The sequence below is a fragment of the Panthera uncia genome (genome assembly GCF_023721935.1).
Source record: "Panthera uncia isolate 11264 chromosome C1 unlocalized genomic scaffold, Puncia_PCG_1.0 HiC_scaffold_4, whole genome shotgun sequence".
Lineage (NCBI taxonomy): Eukaryota > Metazoa > Chordata > Mammalia > Carnivora > Felidae > Panthera > Panthera uncia.
The window spans coordinates 86,234,510-86,258,905 of NW_026057585.1; the positions used below are offsets into that span (position 1 = coordinate 86,234,510).

General features: G+C 44.4%; 1 protein-coding gene across 2 annotated transcripts; it reads left to right on the forward strand.

The window, feature by feature from the left end:
- Positions 1-6,326: 6,326 nt before the first annotated feature.
- Positions 6,327-13,932, forward strand: LOC125912938 (pre-mRNA-splicing factor SYF2-like). 2 transcript variants are annotated; one of them, XM_049617771.1, is made up of 7 exons: positions 6,327-6,419; positions 6,649-6,762; positions 8,875-9,000; positions 9,684-9,801; positions 10,145-10,235; positions 11,013-11,111; positions 12,125-13,932. In XM_049617771.1, the coding sequence occupies exons 1-7, from the start codon at positions 6,393-6,395 to the stop codon at positions 12,288-12,290; spliced, it is 741 nt and encodes a 246-aa protein (XP_049473728.1). In that variant the 5' UTR covers positions 6,327-6,392; the 3' UTR covers positions 12,291-13,932. The 2 variants fall into 2 exon arrangements, with proteins under 2 accessions (XP_049473728.1, XP_049473730.1); XM_049617773.1 differs by lacking the exon at positions 8,875-9,000.
- The last annotated feature ends 10,464 nt before the right edge of the window (positions 13,933-24,396 follow it).

The window sequence follows — 24,396 nt, forward strand, 5'->3', positions numbered from 1 at the left end:
TTAACAGGTTTTGCAAAATATTATGTCAGAGCCCTAGAAACCAAAACCAAGTACTTAAGGAGAGTTTAATGAAAGGGCTGTTTACAAAGCTGTAGACTGGGTTAAGAGAAACCAGCAAAAGAAAGTGAAGCATTCCAGGGCTAGAAGCAGGGGGAAGCCATTCCTACCCCTAATCCTAAAGAGGCAAGGGAAGGACAGGATGGGGGAGGGTCTTCAGACAGAGGCTGTGAGTAAAGAAATGCAACCATAATCCAGGCAGGGAATAAGTATCCTGACCTCATTTCTCCCAGACTTCTCTTCTGTAGATGCCACTCATTGGCAGGACCCAATGAGAAGAGAGCAATAAACAAGAGGGCTTATTGATGTAGTCCATACGGGCCAGCATTTGTGGGTGCAGAATACCCACAAATGGGTGGGTGGACACTGGAGGAGGGTGGTTGTAAAGGAGCAAACAAAATACCCAGTACAGTTCTTTTCATGGGCCATGGTAACAATTTCATTGTGTTTTGAAGTCTTCAAAAAAAAAATTTTTTTTAACATTTACTTATTTTTGAGAGACAGAGCATGAGCGGGGGAGGGGCAGAGAGAGATGGAGACACAGAATCCAAAGCAGGCTCTGGGCTCTGACCTGTCAGCCCAGAGTTGATGTGGGGCTCGAACCCACAAACTGTGAGATCATGACCTGAACTGAAGTCAGATGCTCAACTGAGCCACCCAGGTGCCCCTATAGTGTTTTGAAATCTTAAAGAATTCTTTGTTCAAGTTGTATTTACATGGATTTAGTAAAAAGAACAGAAAGAGTTGTGTGGGCAATTGAAATTTTCCAGGATGATAGAAGATCTTCCACTCTATGTGCTATTCTTAAAATGTGACATTGACACGCCTCAAGGAAAGGTATGATCTATGTCCCTATCCTTGAATATGTGACTATGGAGGAAATGACACTATGTGACTTCTGAGGCAAAGTCATAAAAGGTGAAACAGATTCCACCTGGTTCTCTTGGGATCCATTTTTTCCCCCTGAGTTTCTATTTATTTATTTAGTGATCTCTACACCCAACGTGGGGCTCAAACTCACAACCCTGAGATCAAGAATTGCATGCCCTTCCAACTGAGCCAGCCAAGTGCCCTGAGATGCTTGTTGCTTTGAACCCAGCCACCATTCTTTGAGGAAGCCCAGGCCAAATGGAGAGATCATGTAGGACTGGGGTAGCTCTTAGGGAGTGCAGTTTGGCAATATCTATACAAATTACAATGGCATTTACTCTTTGGCCCAGCTATTACACTACTGCGGTTGTCGTGTAGACCCGTGTTGGTCTTCGTGTCTCTATGTCAAAATTCCTAAAGCGTTACCTTCACGTTTGTGAACAAAGAGGAAGAAGGACAGTTGATCATTGGGGTGCCCCAGAGCAGGGATGGAGTGAGCTGTTTCACCTCCTCAAAAGCCTGTGGTTGGTTTTTGAGGAAACCAGTGGAAGGGCTCTAGGTTGGAGTGCCTTAAGTAAGACATTTAAAGATTGAGCAATAGCAGAGAAATTAGGAATCCCACTTTAGCAATATCCAGCTGGTCCCAGGAATCCCCACAACTGTCGTTTGGTTTGAGGAAGGGGAAAGGAGCCAATGCTTCTTATTTCAGGATTGAAGAGAAAATCCTTGTCTGCTAATGACATATCCCAAATATTTAACTTGGGGCATTTTATTTATTTATTTTTACATTTCCCCCCCAATGTTTATTCTTTTTTGAGAGAGAGAGAGAGAGAGAGAGAGCGAGCAGGGGAGGGGCAGAGAGAGAAGGAGACCCAGCATCCAAAGCAGACTCCAGGCTCAAAGCTGTCAGTCCAGAGCCTGATGCGGGGCTCGAGCTCACGAACCATGAGATCATGACCTGAGCTGAAGTCAGATGCTTAACCGGCTGAGCCACCCAGGTGCCCCTATTTTTTTTTTTTTAATTTATTATTTTCTCCACCTCCACCCCCATCCGCCGGCTTGGGGCATTTAAAATTTTTATTTTTGAAAGAGAGAGAGACAGAGTGCAAGCTGGGAGGGAATTTAGGGCATTTTAACTTGTAATTTTTTCTTTTGGTACCTTCGTCCTTTTTTAGCTATTTTAACAGGTGGATACTGTCAGTTGGACCCACTCTTTATGGAGGGGAGCAAAGAAGAGGTGCACATCTTAGAATAAGTAGAATTTTGCGGGAAGGTTACATCAGCGACATCTGCTTTTAAGGTTTGGGGAAAATAAGTAGGGCTCTCAGTGTCACCTCGAGATCCGACTGTCCAGGTATATTTTTTTTTTCCTTCCCAGCTGATGGCAAACAAAAATTGGCTCTCTGCGTGCATAGGCGTACTGAAGAGGGCAGTACACCAATCCACTACTGTGATTTGCTGTCTGGGGGGATAGCGGAGAGTAAAGTGTGAGGGCGAGGCACGAGTGCGTGGTGTGAACAATGTTATTTAGTGCTCCGAGGTCCTGTACAAATCTCCATCCTCCACCACGAGGTTTTGATATGGGAAGAATTGGCATTTTATAAGGACTCGTGCACGGAATAATCAAACCTATATATATATTCCTCAATTATAGGCTTAATCCCTTCAAAGGCTTCAGACTGTGTAATGTCAGGGAGTGGTTTGGAATGATCAATCTGATCATCCGGATGGAAGGGGCAGAGTGTATATGCGTCTGATGTCAGCAGGACTTGGACCAAAGGGTGTCAGGGACAGTGTCCGGGGCGGTGGTGGGGGCGGGGGGGGGTGCTATAGGTTTTGAATTACAGAAAAGCAAGGTATTGATGGAGGCTCCTTTTGTGTAGAATTTTTTGTGTGCTGTTTTGCTATTTCCAAAAACACCCTCCGTCCCCCTCTCCCCAACTTTTAAGAAATCTCTACACCCAACATGGGGCTTGAACCCATGACCCTGAGATCAAGAGTTGGGTGCTCCGCTGACTAAGCCAACCAGGCACCCACTTTCGATTTATTTATTTATTTATTTATTTATTTATTTATTTCACTTCAAAAAAGTATTTGTTTATTTTGAGAGAGAGAGAGAGAGAGAGAGAGAGAGAGAGAGAGAGAAAGAGAATCCCAAGCAGGCTCTGCCCTGATGCAAGGCTCCTTCTCACAAATGGTGAGGTCATGACCTGAGCTGAAATCAAGAGTCAGGAGCTCAACATACTGGGCCACCCAGGCTCCCCAAACTTTTTTTTAAAAAAAAGGATTTACCCTTTTTGAGAGAAGGAAATGTGTGCTTGATAAGTCTCAAGAAAATTGTGGCCTAACAGGTGAATTCCTATTCAGGGACCAGAAGGAATCCATGAGTGCCTTGTAAAGGCCCCAGCTGAAAAAGGGATAGGTTAGGATTTAAAAACTGTCCTGGGGTATTAGCCACTCCCACCATTTGTAGTGTTTCTGTACTCCGAGGAAGCAGGACAGAGAGGCTGGTGGGTTGGAAAACTGATGGTGTTGCTCTCATGACCATAAGAGCTCCTTTCACCTCATTCCCGATAATAAGATGTATTTCCCCTAAGGTGTGAGTTTGAAGTCTTGGGAAGACCCCCCTCCTGTCTTCAGAGCCACCCTGTTCTGCCATATGAGCATTCTTCCCCGCTGCTAGTATCCTTAGAGGGGAAAGTGCTCTGAGGCTCTTGCCACTGACTTTGTCTTGACGTTTTGCAGCAAGCCTCTTCCAACGGCCAGGTTCTTCTGCAGTAATCGCAAACACCTTTGACATGAGAAAGACCCTGAAGATTTTGGCAATTTCTGGGGATTGTTAATTGTCATTGGAGACGCATGATCTGAGAAGCTTGGACTTGTGTGTCCTTTCTTTTTCGCTGCTCATTCTGTGGTGCGAGATAACTGGTCAACCAAATTAACCAGATCATGAGGCTCCATAGTGGCCTGGCTGAGTTGCTGTCATTTAACTAAAGTACTGAGTTCACCTTCTAACCTGTTAGCAATGATGGAGTTAAATTAAAAGGAGATTTCATGGTTAATCTTGTCAATATCAGAGTATTGTTTAAAAGTTTTTTCCTGTCTATCATAACAATCAAAATCAGGTTCATCTGGCCGTGGAGCACATTGCTGAATTTTTCTCTAATCTGTGGTCTTTGGAAAAACCCAGGAATAGTTTTATGTAATTCTTCAGTTGGCTTAAAAGCTTCTGTTTTTTTTTTTTTCCTGTAGCCTTTTCACTTAGAAAAATCATCCAAATACTATGTGTAGCCTAGTTTTCCCATCCATTTTCTTGCATGGCCACCATTCACAAGCATATAGATAAGTCAATAAAGGTTAGAATAACCAGGTTCACAGATCTAAATAAACTGAATTCCTTAGCAAATCCTAGAGGGTCTTCAAAGGCATTGGCAAGCCCTTGGAAATGGCTTGTAATTCTGCCTTAGTCCAAGGAGAATAACTGATGACGTTTCAGAGCCTCCTTCATTAGGTTTAACTTTAGAAGGAGTTTTGGATGACAGGAGGATCTAGGGGAACCCCTCGGCTGTCATTATAGAATGGGAGTTCAGCTAGGCTGGGATTTCATATGGGTGGAGAGCAGAGGGAGAAGGTTGAAGACGAGCAACAAGGGTTAGCTCAGAAGACTCCATAAGCTTTCCTAGTTTAGATCCTCGTTGGAAGCGGTTACAGTTAGCTTTAGAAAGTTTAGCGTTATTATGAGGAAGCAAGTTTAGATTATTTAATTCTTGGACACTCCAAATACCAATTTAAATAATGCTTCCCACCCTAGATGCTTGGTTTTGTTTTCATTTTCCAGTTGTGCATGCAAATACATTAATTTTGGAATCTCCAAAGATGCCCAAAGTGGCCATTGTAACAAGTAATTTTCAGTCAGATTGGGCCAAGGAGCCAGAAACTTACAAGAAATGGACCTACAAGACTTGAACAAAAACACAGCTGGGCTTCCAGACAGGGGCTGCTCTCCAGCAGCCATCTTTGAAACCAAACACCCCATTGAGTAATGAATCACCAGAGAAGAGAGCGTATCTCTGTAAATCAAAGAGATAGAAACTGGCATCGGAAAGACACCTCAACCAAAAATGGGAGACTGGGAACCAAGAAGATTTGCCACCAGAACTCAGAGCCGGTTGGGGAGAAGGCAGAGCACAATTTGCTCAGGAGGGTACCCTTCCTGAAATCCAACTGCGGCGGTGGTGCAGGAGTCAGAGTGGTTTGTTACTTCCATCCCACACCATTCTGACACCAGAAATGTTAACTGAGAGGGGCACCTGGGTGGCTCAGTAGGTTAAATGTCTGACTTCAGCTTAGGTCATGATCACGGCTCCTGAGTTCAGACTCTGTGCTGACAGCTCAGGACCTGGATCCTGCTTCAGATTCTGTGTCTCCCTCTCTGCCCTCCCCGGTCCTTACATACAAAAAAAAAAAAAAAAAAAAAAAAAAAAAGTTAACCGAGGAAAATGAGGCAAAATTAAAAAGTACAAAGGCCTTTATTTGGGGTCTCAGAATTGCAATTCGGGCAGCACAGAAAAATGTGTCGCTTGTGTGGGGAAAGCAAGGGATTTTTATGAGAAAGGGGAAGGGGGACAATCACATGACTTGGATAAAAGAAAAAGTCAATTGGTACTAACAGGCTGAACGGCTTTTGGTTTACACTTTGATGGACTGATTTATTGTTGTTCATGAACAAAACTACTCCTAGTATGCGTTAATTACTCTGTCTTCGTAGAGTCCACACTGGCAGTTTTATGGGGCAGACGCCAGTACCCCTATTGACTTTGGGAACGACTTGTTCATGAGACAGTTGCTGTTTCTGGCCCAGTCCAAGGGTCTTTCTGCTCAGTTCCAGAGTTCATTAGCTGTTTGTTTTATAAAGAAAAATGGAGCTTCTCTCAAAATGGAGTCTCTCACGTCCAGAAACATTATACAATTCTACAGTGGGGGAAAAGGAGAAGGCACAGAAGAGAAAAATATCTCACACTACCCAAGAGAATTAAGATGCTGCCACGTGACAGTACCAAGGGCCTACGTGAGCCAAGGTAGTCAGGAGACGCCTGCCTCGCAGGAGGTGACACTGAGGCTAAGCGCCGAATGGGAAACACGTTTCATTCGAGGGAATGGCACGCAATCAGGGCGACCTTCTACCAGGCACCCTTTGCAGCCACTCGCTTCTGAGAGCTTCCGGGCCTCTTCTTCCCGCCTCACTCCTCCCGGCCCTTGCCTCTGCGGCCTTTTGCGGCTGCGCAAGCCCCTACCCAATCGAAAGCTTCCTACTGCTAAAAGGGGCAGGGATTGGTCCCAAGTTCCAGAGACGGCCAGGAAGGGGCGGGGCTCATGGTATGTTTTTAATATGTATCGGCGGGGCGGGACAAAGGCAGACGGAAGTGTTCTGTGTTGTTGCCGGAAGTGGCGAGGGAAAGTTTGTGATGGCGGCTGCAATTTTAGCCGAAAAGGTAAGTTCCGCCGGCTCTGCCCAAGGATTTTTGTGTGGGGAGCCTCTGGGGGACGGCAAAGGCCAGAGGCTGAGGAGATGTCTGGGTGCCGGGCCAGGGAGGCGCAGACACCGAGGTCGGGGTTGGAGTGAGGGCCTGGACCGGCCGCTCGGGACCGGCGGGGAATCGGCCAGGGTAGTACGGGAAAAGCCGAGCCGACCCCTCCCGCAGCGGGTCTTTCTCGCCGCAGGTGCCGGTGGACAACGCGGAGGAGGGGGAGCAGCCCCTGGCGACGGCAGCGGAGCTGGCCGCGCAGAAGCGCGAACAGAGGCTTCGCAAATTCCGGGAGCTGCACCTGAAGCGGGTGAGTAGCCCGGGAGGCAACTGAGGCTGGTCACCCCGTGCCCGTTCGTGGAGGTACCGGGAAGCTGCAAAAGCGTGCTTGGCAGATCGTCTGAGTGGAATGAAATATCTATCCCGGTGCTTCTCAACCCTGGCAACAGATTGAAGTCACTTTTGAAAATACACACAACCCTCCTCCCACCCGCTTCTGATTTAACTAATCTGGGCTGGGTTTGGGAGTCTCTATTAACTAACGGCCTCCCTGCTGTGTAACAAACAATTCGTTTTACCTAGGGGATATGTAGAGCTGGGGACCGGAAGAAAAACTCCTCCAGTGTTAGTAAGAGAGCTGGTTGCCTGTTCCTTCAAAGATAATCAGCAAATCTCTGCAAGCCTGTAATGTCAGTGGCTCACCTAGTTGGTGGGGAACTAGATGATTCAGATACGGCTTTTGCTCTTAAGGAGAGGAGACAGCTTTATAGCCAGGGCATGCTAACGTGAGGAACAGAGTGCCCTGGGAGTGCCTTCCATAAGAGGTGACACCTAAACTACTGTTGGAAAGATGTGTAAGGTATTACCAGACAAAGAAGCTGGAGGAACAAATGCAAATAAGGAGATTCATATCGGAGCTAAGAGTCCAGCAAACAACTGGCTGCAGTGGGAGCTGAGGAAGGAAAAAGCAGCTCCAGCCTATTTCAACTTAGGGAGCCTGACTGCCAGCTTGGCTGTGGTCTCACAAACCTCCCACATCACTCTGACAGGTGGCCACAGAAATGACCACACATTCCCCTCTTCTGCTCACACCAGTGACTGTTAGGACCAGTGACGGCGTTAGTCACCCCCTGTTAATCCTGTAGAAGAACCTACGACACCTGGTGGTCGAATGCCCTGCCTTTCTGACGGTGTCTAATCCAGAGCACAACCACACTCTCCTGAGCCTTATGCCCCTGCCCCAGTCACCTGACACAGACCTAAATCCTGTTACTAGCCCCTCTTTAACACCCCCTCACTGGAATACCCACAGCGCCCGTGGTTTGCCGTCTCCTTCAGTGCAGCGAACACAACTTTGGCTGCAGGGTGTGCTCTTGGTGTCTTCAACCGGAGGGCGTTGCCAGAGCCAAGGGTACGAGGATGTAAGAGGGATAGTAGTTCCGAGCAGTGCCTCTCTTTGTCCAGAGAACATTAATAAAGGATGAAACACACTGAAGTGTTTACTCGGAGGGACTGTGTAAAATATATGTGTTTGGAAATTAGGAGACCTGGCTTCCTGGACTAACTGCCACCAACCTGTGACCTGAGAAACATCTAGCTTACGTTGTCCTTAAGATGATATGCTTATTATGCTTTGTGCAGTTAGGTTCATTTTTTTTTTTTTAAGTCTGTTTTTAAGAGCGCACACGCATGTGCGAGGTGGGGAGGGGCAGAGAGGGAACGCCAAGCAGGCTCCATACTGTCAGTGCAGAGCCTCACGCGGGGCTCGATCCTACAAACCTTGAGATCGAAACTAAGAGTCAGCTGCTCAACTGACTAAGCTACCCAGGGACCCCAGTTAAGTTCATTTTAAATCATAATCTTCATACAGTAATTAAAATGGAAAATACCTTTCCTTTGCCATAATGGAAACTGTTAAAGTATTTAAAAAAGAGGAGGGGCTTGCAAAAGGTTAGAGATATTAAGATCGGTGCTAAAGCCCTCAGCCCCAAGTTGAGGCTTTTTCCTTGAGTTAATCAGGATTAAAAGAGAATTGAAAGTAGAATATCTTTCTCCTCATATGATGTAATATTATTTCTTGCCATCTAACGTGTCCTTAAGTACGCCTTCTTCACGTTTTGAACCTTGTCCGATCCAACCCTAAGTGCACAGGGGTCACCTGGCTAAACGGAGGCACAGCTGACCTTAAACTCCAGGCCTCTCGAAAGCAAACCCAGTGCAGCCCAACACATTTCTTGACTGTGCACATACAGACCTAATTAGGCTGTTCCCTCGCTTAAAATCCTTTGGCCGTCTCTTGCTTTTAGGATAACACGGCGTCCCCTTGTTAATGTGACTTACTTGACCTTCTCAAAGTGAGCAAGATTTTGTTTGGATTTATTTTTGTGTCTCAGCTGACGGACTTTTTGTGTCACGGTTTTAGAATGAGGCTCGCAAATTGAATCACCAAGAAGTTGTTGAAGAAGATAAAAGACTCAAGTTACCTGCTAACTGGGAAGCCAGAAAGGCCCGTCTGGAATGGGAACTGCAGGAAGAAGAAAAGAAGAAGGTTAGGATCCACTCTGCTGTCTCCATAAGTTGTTTCTTCAGTTATTCTGTTGAATCAAGACAGTAAGAGCCAGCCTGCTGGAGTCCACGTGGTGGTTCTGCTTTTTACTAGTAGCAACACTTCGGGGAGTTATTGAACCTCTCTGTGCCTCTGTTTTCTGAACTGTAAAATGGGGACTATAATAATTATTTGAGTTAATTACGGATTAAATGAGTCAGTAGGGGCGCCTGGTGGCTCCATCGGTTCAGTGTCCCACTTTGACTCAGGTCATGATCTTGGGGTCTGTGAGTTCGAGCCCTGCGTCAGGCTCTGTGCTAACAGCTCAGAGCCTGGAGCCTGATTCGGATTCTGTGTCTCCCTCTCACTCTGTCCCTCCCCTGCTCATGTGCGCGCGTGCGCGCGCTCTCTCTCTCTCTCTCTCAAAAATAAATAAAGATTAAAAATAAAAAAAAATGATTCAGTGCATGTAAAACATTTAAAAGGGGGTCTGACACCTGAGAAACGTTGACTATGTATTTTAAATTGATGCACTCACTTCTTACATTACCATAGTAGATGCCCAGATTTGCTTCAAGTATTAATCATTATTTTTTGCTTGATATCTTTTTTCCACGTTGATTTAAAATTGATCAAATAATTGCTTTTGTCATGACTGCAGGAATTAATGTTTTCTTTCTTTTTAGGAATGTGCCGCCAGAGGGGAAGACTATGAGAAAGTGAAGCTGCTGGAGATCAGTGCGGAAGATGCAGAAAGATGGGAGAGGAAGAAGAAGAGGAAAAACCCTGACCTGGGATTCTCAGGTAAAGCTGTTATTTTCTTGAATGGCCCTGTTAGGTAAGCATTACCTTTAGTGTTTCTGGTTTTAAGAAAGGATATGCCCCTTCACGGAATATTCTCCAAGAGGCTCGAACCCGAGAAAAATACAAATGGGTCTCATGAGGGCAGAAGTAAAAAAGGCTGTACTTTAATCACCTGGATTTTTTTTTATTCTTTGTGGTAAAATAAAAGCTTGTATTATCAGCACCTTCAGGACAGAAGCTCTGCTTAGTGTCTTGTGCAAATATTACTAATAATTTTGATATTCTCTGGATCGTAATGACGAAACAGGGAAGTATATTTCTCTGACTCTCCTTTTATCTTTAGATTATGCTGCTGCCCAGTTACGTCAATATCATCGGCTGACCAAACAGATCAAACCTGACATGGAATCGTATGAGAGACTGAGAGAAAAACAGTAAGTTGACAGGAACGATGCAAGCCCTGTTTTCATTCTGAAGGGACATAGGTGTGTGTGTGTGTGTGTGTGTGTGTGTGTGTGTGTGTGTGTGTGTGTTGTGTATACATACGCAGACGCATAAAGACAAACACACGTGAATGTTTGAGTACCGGTTATCAACATCTGCCTCAGAATACTTTCTGGCCTTCACAGTAACATTTATTGCTCACTCCACAGCAGGTAAACTTACCACCTTATTATTTTTCCAGCTGGGCGTTGAGTTTAACAACCAGATTATCATAGTTACTCAGATATTTTAGGAGGCCGAATGCCCGGCTGGGTGAACTTTTTCTGCAGATACTTTAGGCTTTGTGGACGCTCTGGTCTCTGGCACAACCACTCCTCCCCGCTGGTGTGATGCGAAGGCAGCCGTGGAGGAGTCGTGAACAAATGGGCGTGGCTGGGGCCCAGTGAAATGTGTGCCAGACCAGGTGGTATAGTTTGCTGAACCCTTCCCATTAGTGGGAAGAGAAATAACCTGAACCGAGAAGCAAGTCCTTTAACCTCTGGCCCTTGGCTCTTTCATCTGTAGAATGAAGGTGTTGGAGGAGGTGGGTGATGTCTTAGGTCCCTTCCAATTCTAAATTTTCTTTAAAAAAAAAAAAAAAAAAGAAGTTGGGATCCCACAGTAAATATATGTATGCATTTTATCGCTCGCCACGAATGGTGGTTCAGTTTGAAATTTGAAAATGTGGAACCGTGTAGTGTCACTCTAAAACTATTCCGTCTTTTCAGTGGAGAAGAGTTTTTCCCAACATCCAACAGTCTTCTTCACGGAACACACGTGCCTTCCACAGAGGAGGTCGATAGGATGGTCACAGATCTGGAAAAGCAGTGAGTACTCAGTACAGCGGCCGGAAGTTTTAAACGTTTAATGACAAAATGGACAGAGGGTGCAGAGAGAGAATTGAAAGGGCGGGTACCGTGCTTGCTCGTACTGACTCAGCATCTGTAGTGATTTTGGGGACAGACAACAAGTGTGAGTTGAGTCCGTGCGATTTGGGATGGAGATGCCAACTGTTGCTGAAATTGAGTTGTTAATAATCAAAGCAGGAAAAGGTCCACAGAAAATTATTCTTCTTTAAGGGCTTTTATCTTCATAACCAGTTCATTATTCGAAGAAGTACAAATGTTCTGGTAAATGTACCTTTGTTATATTTGTGTTTCTTAATACTGATGTGGGTGAATATTAGGCAGAGCAGAATGAATTTATATTCTAGGAGTTAATATATGTAACATATGTTACATATGTGATATATATATTAAAATTCGGGACACCTGGGTGGCTCAGTTGGTTAAGCGTACGGCTTTGGCTCAGGTCGTGATCTCATAGTGAGTTCGAGCCCCGCATCGAGCTCTGTGCCGACAGCTCAGAGCCTGGAGCCTGCTTCGAATTCTGTGTCTCCCTCTCTCTCTGCCTCTCCCCTACTCACACTGTGTCTCTGTCTCTTTCTCGCAAAGATAAACATTAAAAAGAATAGTACATAGTATATATGTATAGTATCTGGTACATTTGTGCTCCATGTTAGCTGTGGTTATTATTAATACAAATATTGTAATTATTTTTTAAAGTAGAATTTCATGTGTCCCGTTGCTGACAATGTATCGCCGCTCTTTTAGAAGAATTCCAAAGACGAGTTTGTATTTATTGAATTTCAGGGTTCATACCCAGGGCTGCGCTGTCAACTAGCAGCTTCAGCCTGATGTTGACGAAAACTGCCCCCAACCCCAAGCCCCAAGCGGGCTATTCTAAGTGTACTGATTCTCTTTATAACTATCTGGCCATGTTTTATTAGGATAAAAAAAGAAGGCAATTTTGAATCCTGTAAATTTTCTTCTTCCACCAGAATCGAAAAACGAGACAAATACAGCCGGAGACGTCCTTATAACGACGATGCAGACATCGACTACATTAATGAAAGGAATGCTAAATTCAACAAGAAAGCAGAAAGATTCTATGGGAAATATACGGCTGAAATTAAACAGAATTTGGAAAGAGGAACAGCGGTCTAATCCCTTCAGGAACTGTTAGGAACTGTTTTTAAAAGCTTGACAATGCTGGCAAATTGAAGTTCTCTTCAAAGTTTTATCAGGAAACCAGCAGTCATTCTACGATGCCTTCCTCATCAGCATTTGGAAATAAATGTTTTTCTTAAACATATACTTCCATGTATATTCCCCTATTTCTGTGCTTGGATAGAAGATGCATTTTAAGATGTAGTGTACTTGGTCTGTAAAAATCTACTTTGTATAAATACTAATTATTTTTCTATGTATTTTAAACGTATATGACTAATCTTTGAAACGTTTGGGCTTCAGATGATCGGCAGCATACGTAAATGCAGTCATTGTTGCTTTGAATATTGTTATGAATTTGACAAAATCTAGAGCTGGACTCGGCAACCTTTTGAGCTCGTAGACTCCGAAGCTAAGTACAGTGAGGAGGAAGGAAGGTGGCCATGGCTACTGGAGGGCTCTGTCTACCCACGGCTGCTTCGGACCAAGTTCAGGAAGCAGCAGAACTGTCTTCTGTGAATATTGACATATACAGTTCCTTTTATAAAAAGCAAATATCCTATGGAATAGAATCCCTACTAAACACTAAAACATTTAAAACAAGTAAGTGTATATATATATATATGTATATATATACACACACATATACATACTCGTGTGTACATATATATATATATATATGTATATGCTGAAGTCTGTGCTTTCACTGTATAAACATTAAAAAATTTTTCCTTTATGGGGAATTCATGACAGTCAATAGAAGACAGAATAATACAATGAATCCCGTATACCCAGTGTCTCTCTTCAGGAATCCTCAACTAGCCAGCTTGTCTCCTCTTCATTTCTATCTACTTTCTCCTCCATGAGTCCCATGTGACTTTGAAGCAAATATTAGATGTATAATTTTGTCTGTAAATATTTTAGTACCTGAAAGATAAAGACTGTTGTTATCACAACAATAGTTTTAAGAAAAGTCCAGAGAGACAGATAGGTACGGCTTTTTCTATGTGTTGAATAAAATGCTGAATACCTAATGAGGGGCATTCTAAATCTGAAAGAGAAAATTTCATAAATATATCAGCATTTGTTTTTAAAGACAATTTAATACCACTGGTGATTATTCCCTTCTAAAATGTATGTAGCCGTTGGGATCCCTGGGTGGCTCAGTTGGTTAAGCGTTCAACTCTTTTGATTTTGGCTCAGGTCATGATCTCATGGTCATGGGATCAAGTCCTGCATCAGGCCCTGTGCTAAGCCTGCCTAAGATTCTCTGCCCTCCCCTGTGCGTGTGGGGCGCACGTATGCTCTCTTAAAAAAAAAAAAAATCATGTAGCACATTCTATTTTTGTACTCGTTTCTGCTTCTAGCATTTGTGCAGTTAATCAGGTCTGATCACAGGGCCTTGATACTGCCTCTGAGAATATATTGAACATGTTTCTACTTCCATTTAAACTATCTTGTTTAAGTTTTTGGTCCTGAATATTACAATAGCCAAAAAAAAAAAAAAAAGTCAAAACATTGTCAAATGTACTTAAAAGCATAGTTCACTATAAGCCAGCAAAGTTTATTCTAAGAATTCAAGAATAGCTTTGTAGACCTATTAGTTGCCTTTCCAATATCAATTACCTGTTCTTTGTTACGGACCAGAACCCTGATTTTTTTGGTGAATTTGTGGTGAAATTTCTAGCTAACCGTTAGCTTCTCCAGATGGAACTACTGACGGTCAAATGTTAGAGTTCTGGCTAATAAGACGTCATCTAACTTATTCTGAAAAACCTTTTGCTTTCTTGGTAAGGGAATTGCCACTCCCTGCTTCCTCCTCCTTTCTTCCTGCTTGGAACAGAGACAGGAGGCCTGGAGTTGTAGCAGCCATCTTGTGCCATGAGGTAACCCGCAGGAGCACAAAAGTGCTGGAGTGTGGAGCAGAGCTCGAGTCCCTGGTGGCATTGCCGAGTAGCCCTAGGTGCCTACATCTCGTCTTCCTGTTTCTCACCACTGAATAAATTGATGACCGATGCGTGGTTCAATTTCCGGACACCTGTTGATGGATATTACATACACAAAAGTCAATATGCATATATAAACATTTAAGTACCTAGGGATGGAGATGAGAGGCGATAGAATAACCATAAAAATTAGATATTCAGACAGGAACTTAATGAGAAGGAACACGACCTACTGAAGAAAATAAAATCCAATTGAAGGAGTGAACAGGAGACTTCTACTTGCAACCCAGATGGAGTGACAAGAAACGGATTTACCTTGCCACTTGAAACAAATGAAAGGATAGTGGGTATGAAACAAGTTTTCAAAGTAGTGGGAATCAGGCAAGGAAGGCCAGTGGTCCCGAAGGAAATAAGGGTAGCCTTATGATCACCCCAGCCCTACTGTCTTTAGATACTTCCAGGCTGTGGTGTGGGAAGGGAGAACCCCGGTGGAGCCCAGAGACTCCCTTGGTTGAGGAGATTGAGCTGGAAGTCTGGGGAGACCTCAGTGGCGAGAGCTCACAGTACCGAGTACGGGAGAGGAGGGAGCCACACACAGAACTCTGCCCCCTCAAGTGTGAGGCTGAGTACGATCCGCATGTGTGTGAGCTGATGATGGGGGAGAAAAAAGACCACCTGAAAGGAGTGGTGGGAATGGTAACTGGCACTCATGTGTGGCCAGGAACAGCGTTTACCCACCAGCTGGAATGGAAAATTTCATAATTCAGGGAGTAGGAGACTAAGGAGGTTTTGTGTCCATAGCGGAGAATAATTAGCTGTAGACTAAATGCTGCTTGGGTCTTGTCTACAAAACAACCTTAAAAATCAAGACATGAAGGAATCAAATGGTTTCCAAATAATTTAAATGCGTTCAGAACAAGGATCAAGAACAACCAGTTATAGGGGTGCCTGGGTGGCTCAGTTGGTTGAGTGTCTGACTCTTGATTTTAGCTCAGGATTGAGCCCCCCATGGGATCCATGCTGAGTGTGGAGGCTGCTTAAGATTCTCTCTCTCCCTCTGCCTCTCTCCTGCTTGTGCTCTCTCTCTCTCTAAAATAAAAAAAAAAAAATGAAAAAATATTAAAAAAGAATAACCTTGTCCATCAACTGATGAATGGATAAAGAAATTGTGGTTTATATACACAATGGAATACTACGTGGCAATGAGAAAAAATGAAATATGGCCTTTTGTAGCAACATGGATGGAACTGGAGAGTGTGATGCTAAGTGAAATAAGCCATACAGAGAAAGACAGATACCATATGGTTTCACTCTTATGTGGATCCTGAGAAACATAACAGAAACCCATGGGGGAGGGGAAGGAAAAAAAAAAAAAAAAGAGGTTAGAGTGGGAGAGAGCCAAAGCATAAGAGACTGTTAAAAACTGAGAACAAACTGAGGGTTGATGGGGGGTGGGAGGGAGGGCAGGGTGGGTGATGGGTATTGAGGAGGGCACCTTTTGGGATGAGCACTGGGTGTTGTATGGAAACCAATTTGACAGTAAATTTCATATATTAAAAAAAAAAAATAAATAAAATAAAAAAAATAAAAAAGAATAACTTGTTATAAAAAACATAGAAACTCCCAGTACCCAAAAATATCAAATTCACAATGTTTAGCATCTAATCAGAGAAACTAGAAAATTGGACTCAATGGGGGCACCTGGGTGGCTCAGTCGGTTAAGCGTTCGACTTCAGCTCAGGTCACGATCTCGCGGTTCGCGAGTTCGAGCCCCGTGTCGGGCTCTGGGCTGATGGCTCGGAGCCTGGAGCCTGCTTCCGATTCTGTGTCCCCCTCTCTCTCTGCCCCTCCCCCGTTCATGCTGTGTCTCTCTCTGTCTCAAAAATAAATAAACGTTAAAAAAAAAATTAAAAAGAAAATTGGACTCAATGAATGAGGTGATATAGACGTTTGGATTAGGACACAGATCAAAGCGGTTATTATAACTACTACCGCACATGATAAAAAAAATTAAGTAGAGACATGAATAAAGATGAAAAGTACATGTCCAAGGTGAAAAATACACTGCGGGTTTTACCGCAGATCAGACATCGCAGAAGAAGAGATTTGTGAACTTGAAGACAACGCAGCAGGAACCGTCAAAAATGCGACGTAGAGAGTGAAAAGGTATTAAAAAGCATGAACAGGGGGTGCCTGCGTGGCTCAGACGGTTGAGCATCTGACTTCGGCTCAGACCATGATCTCGTGGTTCAAGAGTTCGCGCCCCACATCGGGCTCACTGCCATCGACCTGTCAGCGCAGAGCCCGCTTCAGATCCTCTGTCCCCCTCTCTCTGCCTCTCCCCTATTGTGTTCTCCCAGAAGAAAAAAAAAACAAACAAACATTAAAAAGCGTGAACAGGGCATCAGTGAATTGTGTGCCCTGTACATGGAATTTGGAGTTTCCAAAAGGTGGAAACACTGCCGCCCATGATGATTCTGGATCTGAAGTTTCAGTCTCTCTTTGTTCAAATCTGAGTGTACATGAAAGGCGTTCTAAAAGACATGTTAGCACCGTGCTGAGGCTTTCCCCTCGACATGGTCACCAGGTTGCAAAAAGATTGAAAAGGGCCCGTGTCACCCGTGCTCACCTGTGGGACACATCTCCCCCTTTGGGGAATGCTCTGCCAGCAGACAGAGCCATGAGAAACTGGGAGATACTGGCAACATCTCACCTGGCTGAAACCTGTGTGTACACGTGTGTGTGTATGTGTGTGTGATAGGTTGGGAGGGGCAGGTGTGTGTTTCTTCAGCTGGAAGTGGCCCCTCGGGGAGAGATGCGTCAAATACCCAACAATCTCAGAAATACAGTCTGGAATGTATGGAATCTTTCATACATCATTTATCACATACGTGTAATGGTTAAATGTAAAACCTGTAATCTATACCGGAAGTTTTACAAAATCCTGTCTTGACATTTCTCATTCTTTTAATACGACAGAGGCCCTGGAATAAGGGCTGGTCTAGACCTCTCTGGTTGCTTAGAGGCCGGTGTGCACAGGGACAGCCTGAAAGTCTAAAGGGGGTGGCGACGGAAAGCAGGGACAGTTAAACAGAGCCTCTGAGATCACAGCAGCTGTTTAGTGCGCCCCCTTGTGAGGTTTGAGGAGCATAGCTTTGAGTCAGTTGTGTATTAAAAAAAACTTTTTTAAAAGTTTATTTATTTATTTTGACCTGCTTCAGATTCTGTGTCTCCCTCTCTCTCTGATCCTCCCCCGTTCATGCTTTGTTTCTGTCTCAAAAATAAATAAACGTTAAAAAAAATTAAAAAAAAAAAGGGGCGCCTGGGTGGCTCAGTCGGTTAAGTGTCCGACTTTGGCTCAGGTCATGATCTTGCGGTTTGTGAGTTCAAGCCCTGCGTCCGGCTCTGTGCTGACAGCTCAGAGCCTGGAGCCTGTTTCAGATTCTGTGTCTCCCTCTCTCTCTGACCCTCCCCCATTCATGCTTTGTCTCTCTCTGTCTCAAAAATAAATAAACGTTTAAAAAAATAAAGAAAATAAAATAAAAAGTTTATTTATTTATTTTGTGCAAGTGGGGGAGGGGCAGAGAGAGAGAGGGAGAGAAAGAGAGTCCCAAGCAGGCTCCGAACTGCCAGTGCAGAGGCCGATGCCAGGCTTGCACCCACAAAGCTGGGAGATCATGACCTGAGCTGAAACCAAGAGTTGGACGCTTAACCGACAGCCACCCGGGCACCCCCAGTTGTGTGTTTTTTTAAACCCAAGAAGCAAGCATTCTGTTTCTTCCTAGTTACGTCAATCCATAGTCACTGTAGAAAATTACTTCTGATTGAGGGGTGTGTGTGTGTGTGTGTGTGTGTGTGATTTGATTGGTTTATTAAATCCCTAAGTATGAGAACCAGAGGACAATCTTCAACTTCTTTTTAAAAAACTGATGTATAATTTACATACAGCAAAGTGCACAGTCTTAAGTGCATATATATAGACGAGGCTTTTTATATTTACAAACGTTGTGCAGCCACCAACCATGTCGAGCCATAGAGTGGTCCCTCATTCATCATACATCCCCCAAGGGTAACAATTATTCTGACTCTATCACTTCAGACTAGTTTGCCAGCTTTGGATCTTCCTATAAATGGCATCATACAGCAACTACTCTTTTAGGTCTGATTTTCCTCAGCCAACATCGTGTCTAGAGCAAGATCTCTCCAGATTGTGTGCGGGGCCTAGCTTAAACTTTACCTTGCTTTCCAACTTCAACATCGTCTAATGCTATGAGGGAGGGGATGAGGGGAGAATAAGTTCGAAAGCGATCCTCTGCCGTAATAAAGTAGACACAATGAGGGGCTTAAACAACACTTAGCGTCTCACTGTTTTGAGGCTGGATGTCTGTGATCAAAGGGCCGGCCGGGTTGGCTCCTGCCGAAGGCTCTGAAGGAGAATCTGTTCCAGGCCTCTTCTCTAGCTTTGGGCGCCTTCCTGGAAATCTTTGGCATTTCTTGGCATGTAGAAGCATCACCCTGATCTCTGCCTTCCTAGTCACGTGGTGTTTTCCTGGTTAACATTTCTGTCTCCAAATTTCCCCATTTTATGAGGATATGACCTCATTTTAACTTGATTAGCTCTGTAAACGCCCTGTTTCCAAATGAGGTCCCCGTCCGAGGTGTAGAGGTGAGGACTTCAACACATGAACACGTATTAGAGAAAAGGCACCAACATACACGCTTTATGTATGTATGTATGTGTGTGTGTGTGTGTGTGTGTGTATAATCTACATATATATGTGTGTGTATGTGATCTACATATAAATCTTTTGCTTGCAAGCTGGAGACACAGGACAGCCAGTGGTGTAATTCAGTCTGAGTCCGTAGGCCTAAGAACTAGGGGAGCCGTGGTGTAAATCCCAGTTCAAGGGCGGAGAAGACTAATGTGCAGGTTCAACAGGCAGGGAGGAAGAGGATGAATCCTCCCTTCCTGTACTTTGGGTTCTATTCAGGCCCTCAGTGGATTGCAAGATGCCTCCCACAATGGGGCGGGCAATGTACTTCACTGAGCCCACTGATCCAAACGCTAATCTCATCTAGAAACACCCTCACAGACACGCCCAGAGATAATGTTTGATCTGGGCCTCCTGTGGCCCAGTCAAATTCACCATACAATTAACCGTCCCAGTGCATAATGCAATCCATGGCAGGGAGGGCCCATGTTTTCTTTCCTTGAACTTGGGTGGGCCTCTGTAACTGTGATGAAAGTGATGCTGGCTCTTCCTTAGATGTTTGGTATGGAATCCAGCCGCCATGTTGTGAAGAACATGAAATAGGCCGTATGAAGGTCTCAGTCACTAGCCAGAATCAACTGCCAGATATTTGAGTGATATTTGATATTTCAGTCCTCACCTTTGAGTCTTGCCATGGAGGCACCAAATTTGTGTAGCAGAGTCAAACCATCCCTTCTGTGTCTTACCCAAATTTTTCACCCACAGAAGCTATGTGGGGTAATGAATTACGGTTATTGTTTTAAGCCGCTAAATTTTGGGACGATTTGTTACACAGCATAGATAACTAATATATGCTGCATACCTCACAGGGTTCTTGTGAAGTTTAAATGAATTCATAGTTGGAATTAACCTAGTATAATGCTTGGCACATAGCAACTCAAGAGAACTAACATTAGTAGATACATAAAAAAGTTGCAATTTTTTTTTTTTAAGTAATCTCTACACCCAGTGTGGGGCTTGAACTCACAACCCTGAGATCAAAAGTCACATGCTCCATTGACTGAGCCAGTCAGATGCTCTGAAGAGTTGTAATTTTTAAGTATGCAGTAAGCTGTTCTACGTACTATGTGTAATTAGATGAAAAAGGGATTCTTTTTTTTAACATTTTTTAAAATCTTTATTTATTTTTGAGAGAGAAAGAGACAGAGCGTGAGCAGGGGAGAAACAGAGAGAGAAGGAGGCACAGAATCCGAAACAGGCTCCAGGCTCTGAGCTGTCAGTCAGCACAGAGCCTGACGCGGGGCTCGAACCCACGAACTGCGAGATCATGACCTGAGCTGAAGTTGGACGCTCAACCGACTGAGCCACCCAGGCGCCCCGAAAAAGGGATTCTAAAAGCCATTTAGAATTTAAACTTTTCATTAATTGTATTTGCACTTTTGCTCAAGTAGACCTATTTTTTTTTTTTCCTGCCAGACATATGTAGTGATGGAACCTTAGTGGCTGAGAAAACAGAATCATCTTTTCACTTATCATGGATACAGGCAATCAGTAGCATGTGAGTTAATCTGGTTTTAATTATCCTTTGTAAAAAGAATTTCGGTTTCATAATGTAGCCTCACAAAAGTTTTCAGAAAAATTAGCCTATACAAATATGGTTAAATTTATGACTCTCTCTCTTTGTATAAATATATATGCATATATATATATGTGTATATATATGCATATATATATGTGTGTGTGTATATACATATATATATATATGTTTATTTATTTATTTTTAGAGAGAGTGTGAGCAAGGGAGGGGCAGAGAGAGAGGAAGAGAGAATTTTCAAGCAGGTTCCACATTGCCAGCACAGAGCTCAGTGCGGGGCTCGAACTCACGAACCGCAAGATCATGACCTGAGCTGAAATTAAGAGCTGGATGCTTAACCGACTGAGCCACCCTGACACCCCTATGTCTCTCTCTGTTTTTTAAAGAAGATATACAAAGAGCCAAAAAGCACATGAAAAGATGCTTAAGACCATTAGCCCTCAGGGAAACGCAAAGTAAAAGGATAATGAGATATCACTTCACACCCACTAGGATAGCTCTAACCAGAGAGACAGATAATAACAAGCGTAGGCGAGGATGGGGAGAAATTGTAACCCCTCACACTCTGCTGGTGAGAATATGAAATGATGCCGTCGGTGGCGTTGGGAACCAGTCTGGCAGTTCCTCAAAACGTTAGAAAAAAAAGCTACCATATGACCCAGCAATTCCACTGGTGGGTATATACCCAGGAGAAATGAAGGCATATCGCCACACAAAAACTTTAAGAAAATGTTCATAGCAGCGTTCTTTGTAAGAGCCAGAGAGTGGGAGCAAATCACACTTTGTGTGTACAAAGCAATGAACACACATTGTGTTCATCAACACAATGCATGGATAAACAAAATGTGGTATATCCATATAACAGAATATTACTCAGCAGTGAAAAAGGGATAGGGGATACACGAACGCCACAATATGGATGAACCTTGACAACACTTTGTTGAGTGACAGAAGTTAGATGCGGAAGACCACAACATTGTATGATTCCATTTAGATGATATGTCCAGAGGAGGCAAATCCATAGTGACAGAAAGTGGATTAGTGGTTGTCAGGGCTGAGTGGGATGGGGGAGGGAGTGATGGAGAATGACTCTTAATGGGTATGAGGTTTCCTTCTGGGGTGATGAAAATGTTCTAAAGTTATATTGTGGTGATGGCTGCCCAACCCTGTGAATACGCGAAAAACCACTGAACTGTGCAGTGTAAAAAGCGAATTTTGTGGTATGAGAATTATATCTCAATAAAGCTCTTACGGTTTCTGTTTGTAACCATCTCATGAGAAGGCTGCCATACCTGTTTGAGAGGCAGGCTTCACAAACTTCACTTGGGTGCGACTTCCAGGAGTCCCCATTGAGAAGACAAACAGCCAAAACAGATTCCCATGAGGCATGTGTGATTATCCATTGAGAGAAATATCAATCACACTGTCCACTAGGCAAGGTATATTGAGCACCTATTATATGCTAGGAAATGTTCTGGAAATGTGATCACATCAATGAACAAAAATCAAGGGTTGATTTTAGTTAAGCTAAAGTTTGTTTCTCAAATCGATAGCTAAACTAATAGCTCCAGGGTGAGTAGAAACAGGTATTGGTTGACTGATATTAGCAAGGATTTGTGGCTTCCCCTCCTACTATTCTGGAAAGACCAGCCAACTTAAAGAAAAAAGAAGAGGGAGATGTGAAGATACAGCCTTTTTTTTCTTTTCTAGAATGAGAGAAAAGGAGAGAGAGAGATTGAGAATGAGTGGGGGAGAGGAGCAGGGTGGGGGAGAGAGAGAGAATCTCAAGCAGGCTCCATGATTAGCATGGAGCCTGATGTGGGGCTCGATCCCACAACCCTGGCATCATGACCTGAGCCAAAATCAAGAATCAGATACTCCACTGACTGAGCCACCAGGTACCCTAGATGATAGAGCTTTTTTGGCCATACTTTAGAAAATCAGTAGACTTAGGAGTGGCTTTGGCTGTGAATAATAGAAATCCCAACTAATACTGGCTTGAACAAAGAGGAGATTGCTTTTCTCACAAAAATGTGGAGGTGGGCGATTGCTCAATGGCATGATATGCTCATCAAGGACCTAGGATTAATCCTTCTTTCTGCTTAGGCCTCCTCAGCATATTGGCCTTTTGTCTTTGTGCTTGTTGCCTGTGGTCCCCAGACGGTCCCCAGCACAATGTCCCCATTCCAGTGTCCAGGGAGGGGGAGGGAGGCAAGGTCAAAGAATGTTTCTTTTCTGGAGGCTTCATTTATTCTGGAAAGCTTTCCCGGTGTATCGTTGACTAGGGCACGATCATGATCTGTATCGGCACCCTGGGTTGGCAGGAGCTTGCTGATTAAGGCTGGATTCAGTTTTGTCTGGCTTTGGGCTGGCTCCATGAACCTCATTCTGGGGCCCATTAGGACAAGGGACTATGCCAACGGCACAAGCACATCACAAGCCCCTGCTTGAATCACACGGCGAAACGTCCCATTGGTCAAAGCGAGTCACATGGCCAAGCCCAAAGTCAGAGTGCAGGGAAATCCACTCAGTCCACTATGGAATCGTGGTGAGGGTTGAGGTGTAATTCTACCACAGGGGAGGGAAGGCCACACGTGTTTTTCCCTAGACCACTCAGTAGGGTGTGGATGGCCACGGGTGACTTCGAGCAAGCCTGATGCACGAAGTCTTCTGGGGTAGTGGTGAAGAGCATGATCTTTGGAGAAGAACTTCTAGGATCAAATGCCAGCTTGTCTCCCTACTGTTTGACCCCGGGGCAATCAGTTTCCTGTCTCAGATTCCTGGTCCCCACAATAAGGGTCCTAATCGCACTTGCCTCATTGGGTTGTTGTGTTGATTACAGGTCCTTCTAAGGCTGCCTAGCACCCAGGAGGACCCCATTAGCGTTGGCTCTGGTCCTCTGGGGCCAGAGGAGAGGAGGGACTCGATGCCCCTGCTGTCCCCGGCAGCTGCGACCTTCGAGTTTGGTCCCAAAGAAGGCAGGGACTGCGTCCGTGTGTTACCTCTGTGTCAGCCGGGGCGTCCGTCTTGCTCGGCGCCTTTTGCATTCTTCCCGAACAGCTCACCCGCGCAAGTACCACAATCGCTTTTTCTTTTTTTTTTTTTTTCAACGTTTTTTATTTATTTTTGGGACAGAGAGAGACAGAGCATGAATGGGGGAGGGGCAGAGAGAGAGGGAGACACAGAATCGGAAACAGGCTCCAGGCTCTGAGCCATCAGCCCAGAGCCTGACGCGGGGCTCGAACTCACGGACCGTGAGATCGTGACCTGGCTGAAGTCGGACGCTTAACCGACTGCGCCACCCAGGCGCCCCATCTTTGTTTTTTTTTTTTTTTTTTTTTTTTCACAATCGCTTTTTCATTAGTAGCCACAGAATTCACATCAGTAGCTCTTGACCACGGAGCCTTGCAGTTAACGGTGGCCTTGTTCACAGGAACACGAGGCCGAGCAATTTGCTCCAGCTTGTGAGGCTGCAACCAGCCACTCGAGTAAAGAATGCCACCGCATTACCTGCTGTCCGGCCAGGCGGGAGGGAAAAAGCCTGTTTCGCCAGATGCTCCACGTGCGGGGCTCCAGCGTTCTCAGGGGTTCCAAGTGTGGACATTCCAGAGAATTCTCAATCAAAGCGCAACCCCAGGCAGACACATTTTCACACTCGCATGCCCACAGCATGTGTGGAAAGAGAAGGGGAGATCCGTGTAGATCTAAGTCAAACTAATTAGCTGTCAGCTGCATCACATCTGGAGATCAAATATAAACTGTTGGCACCAAAAACCGTTCCGGTCCCTGTCATTTCCGTACTCCTGGTGCCACGCCATGCTTTGTAGCACAGCCCTAATATGTTTCTCCAC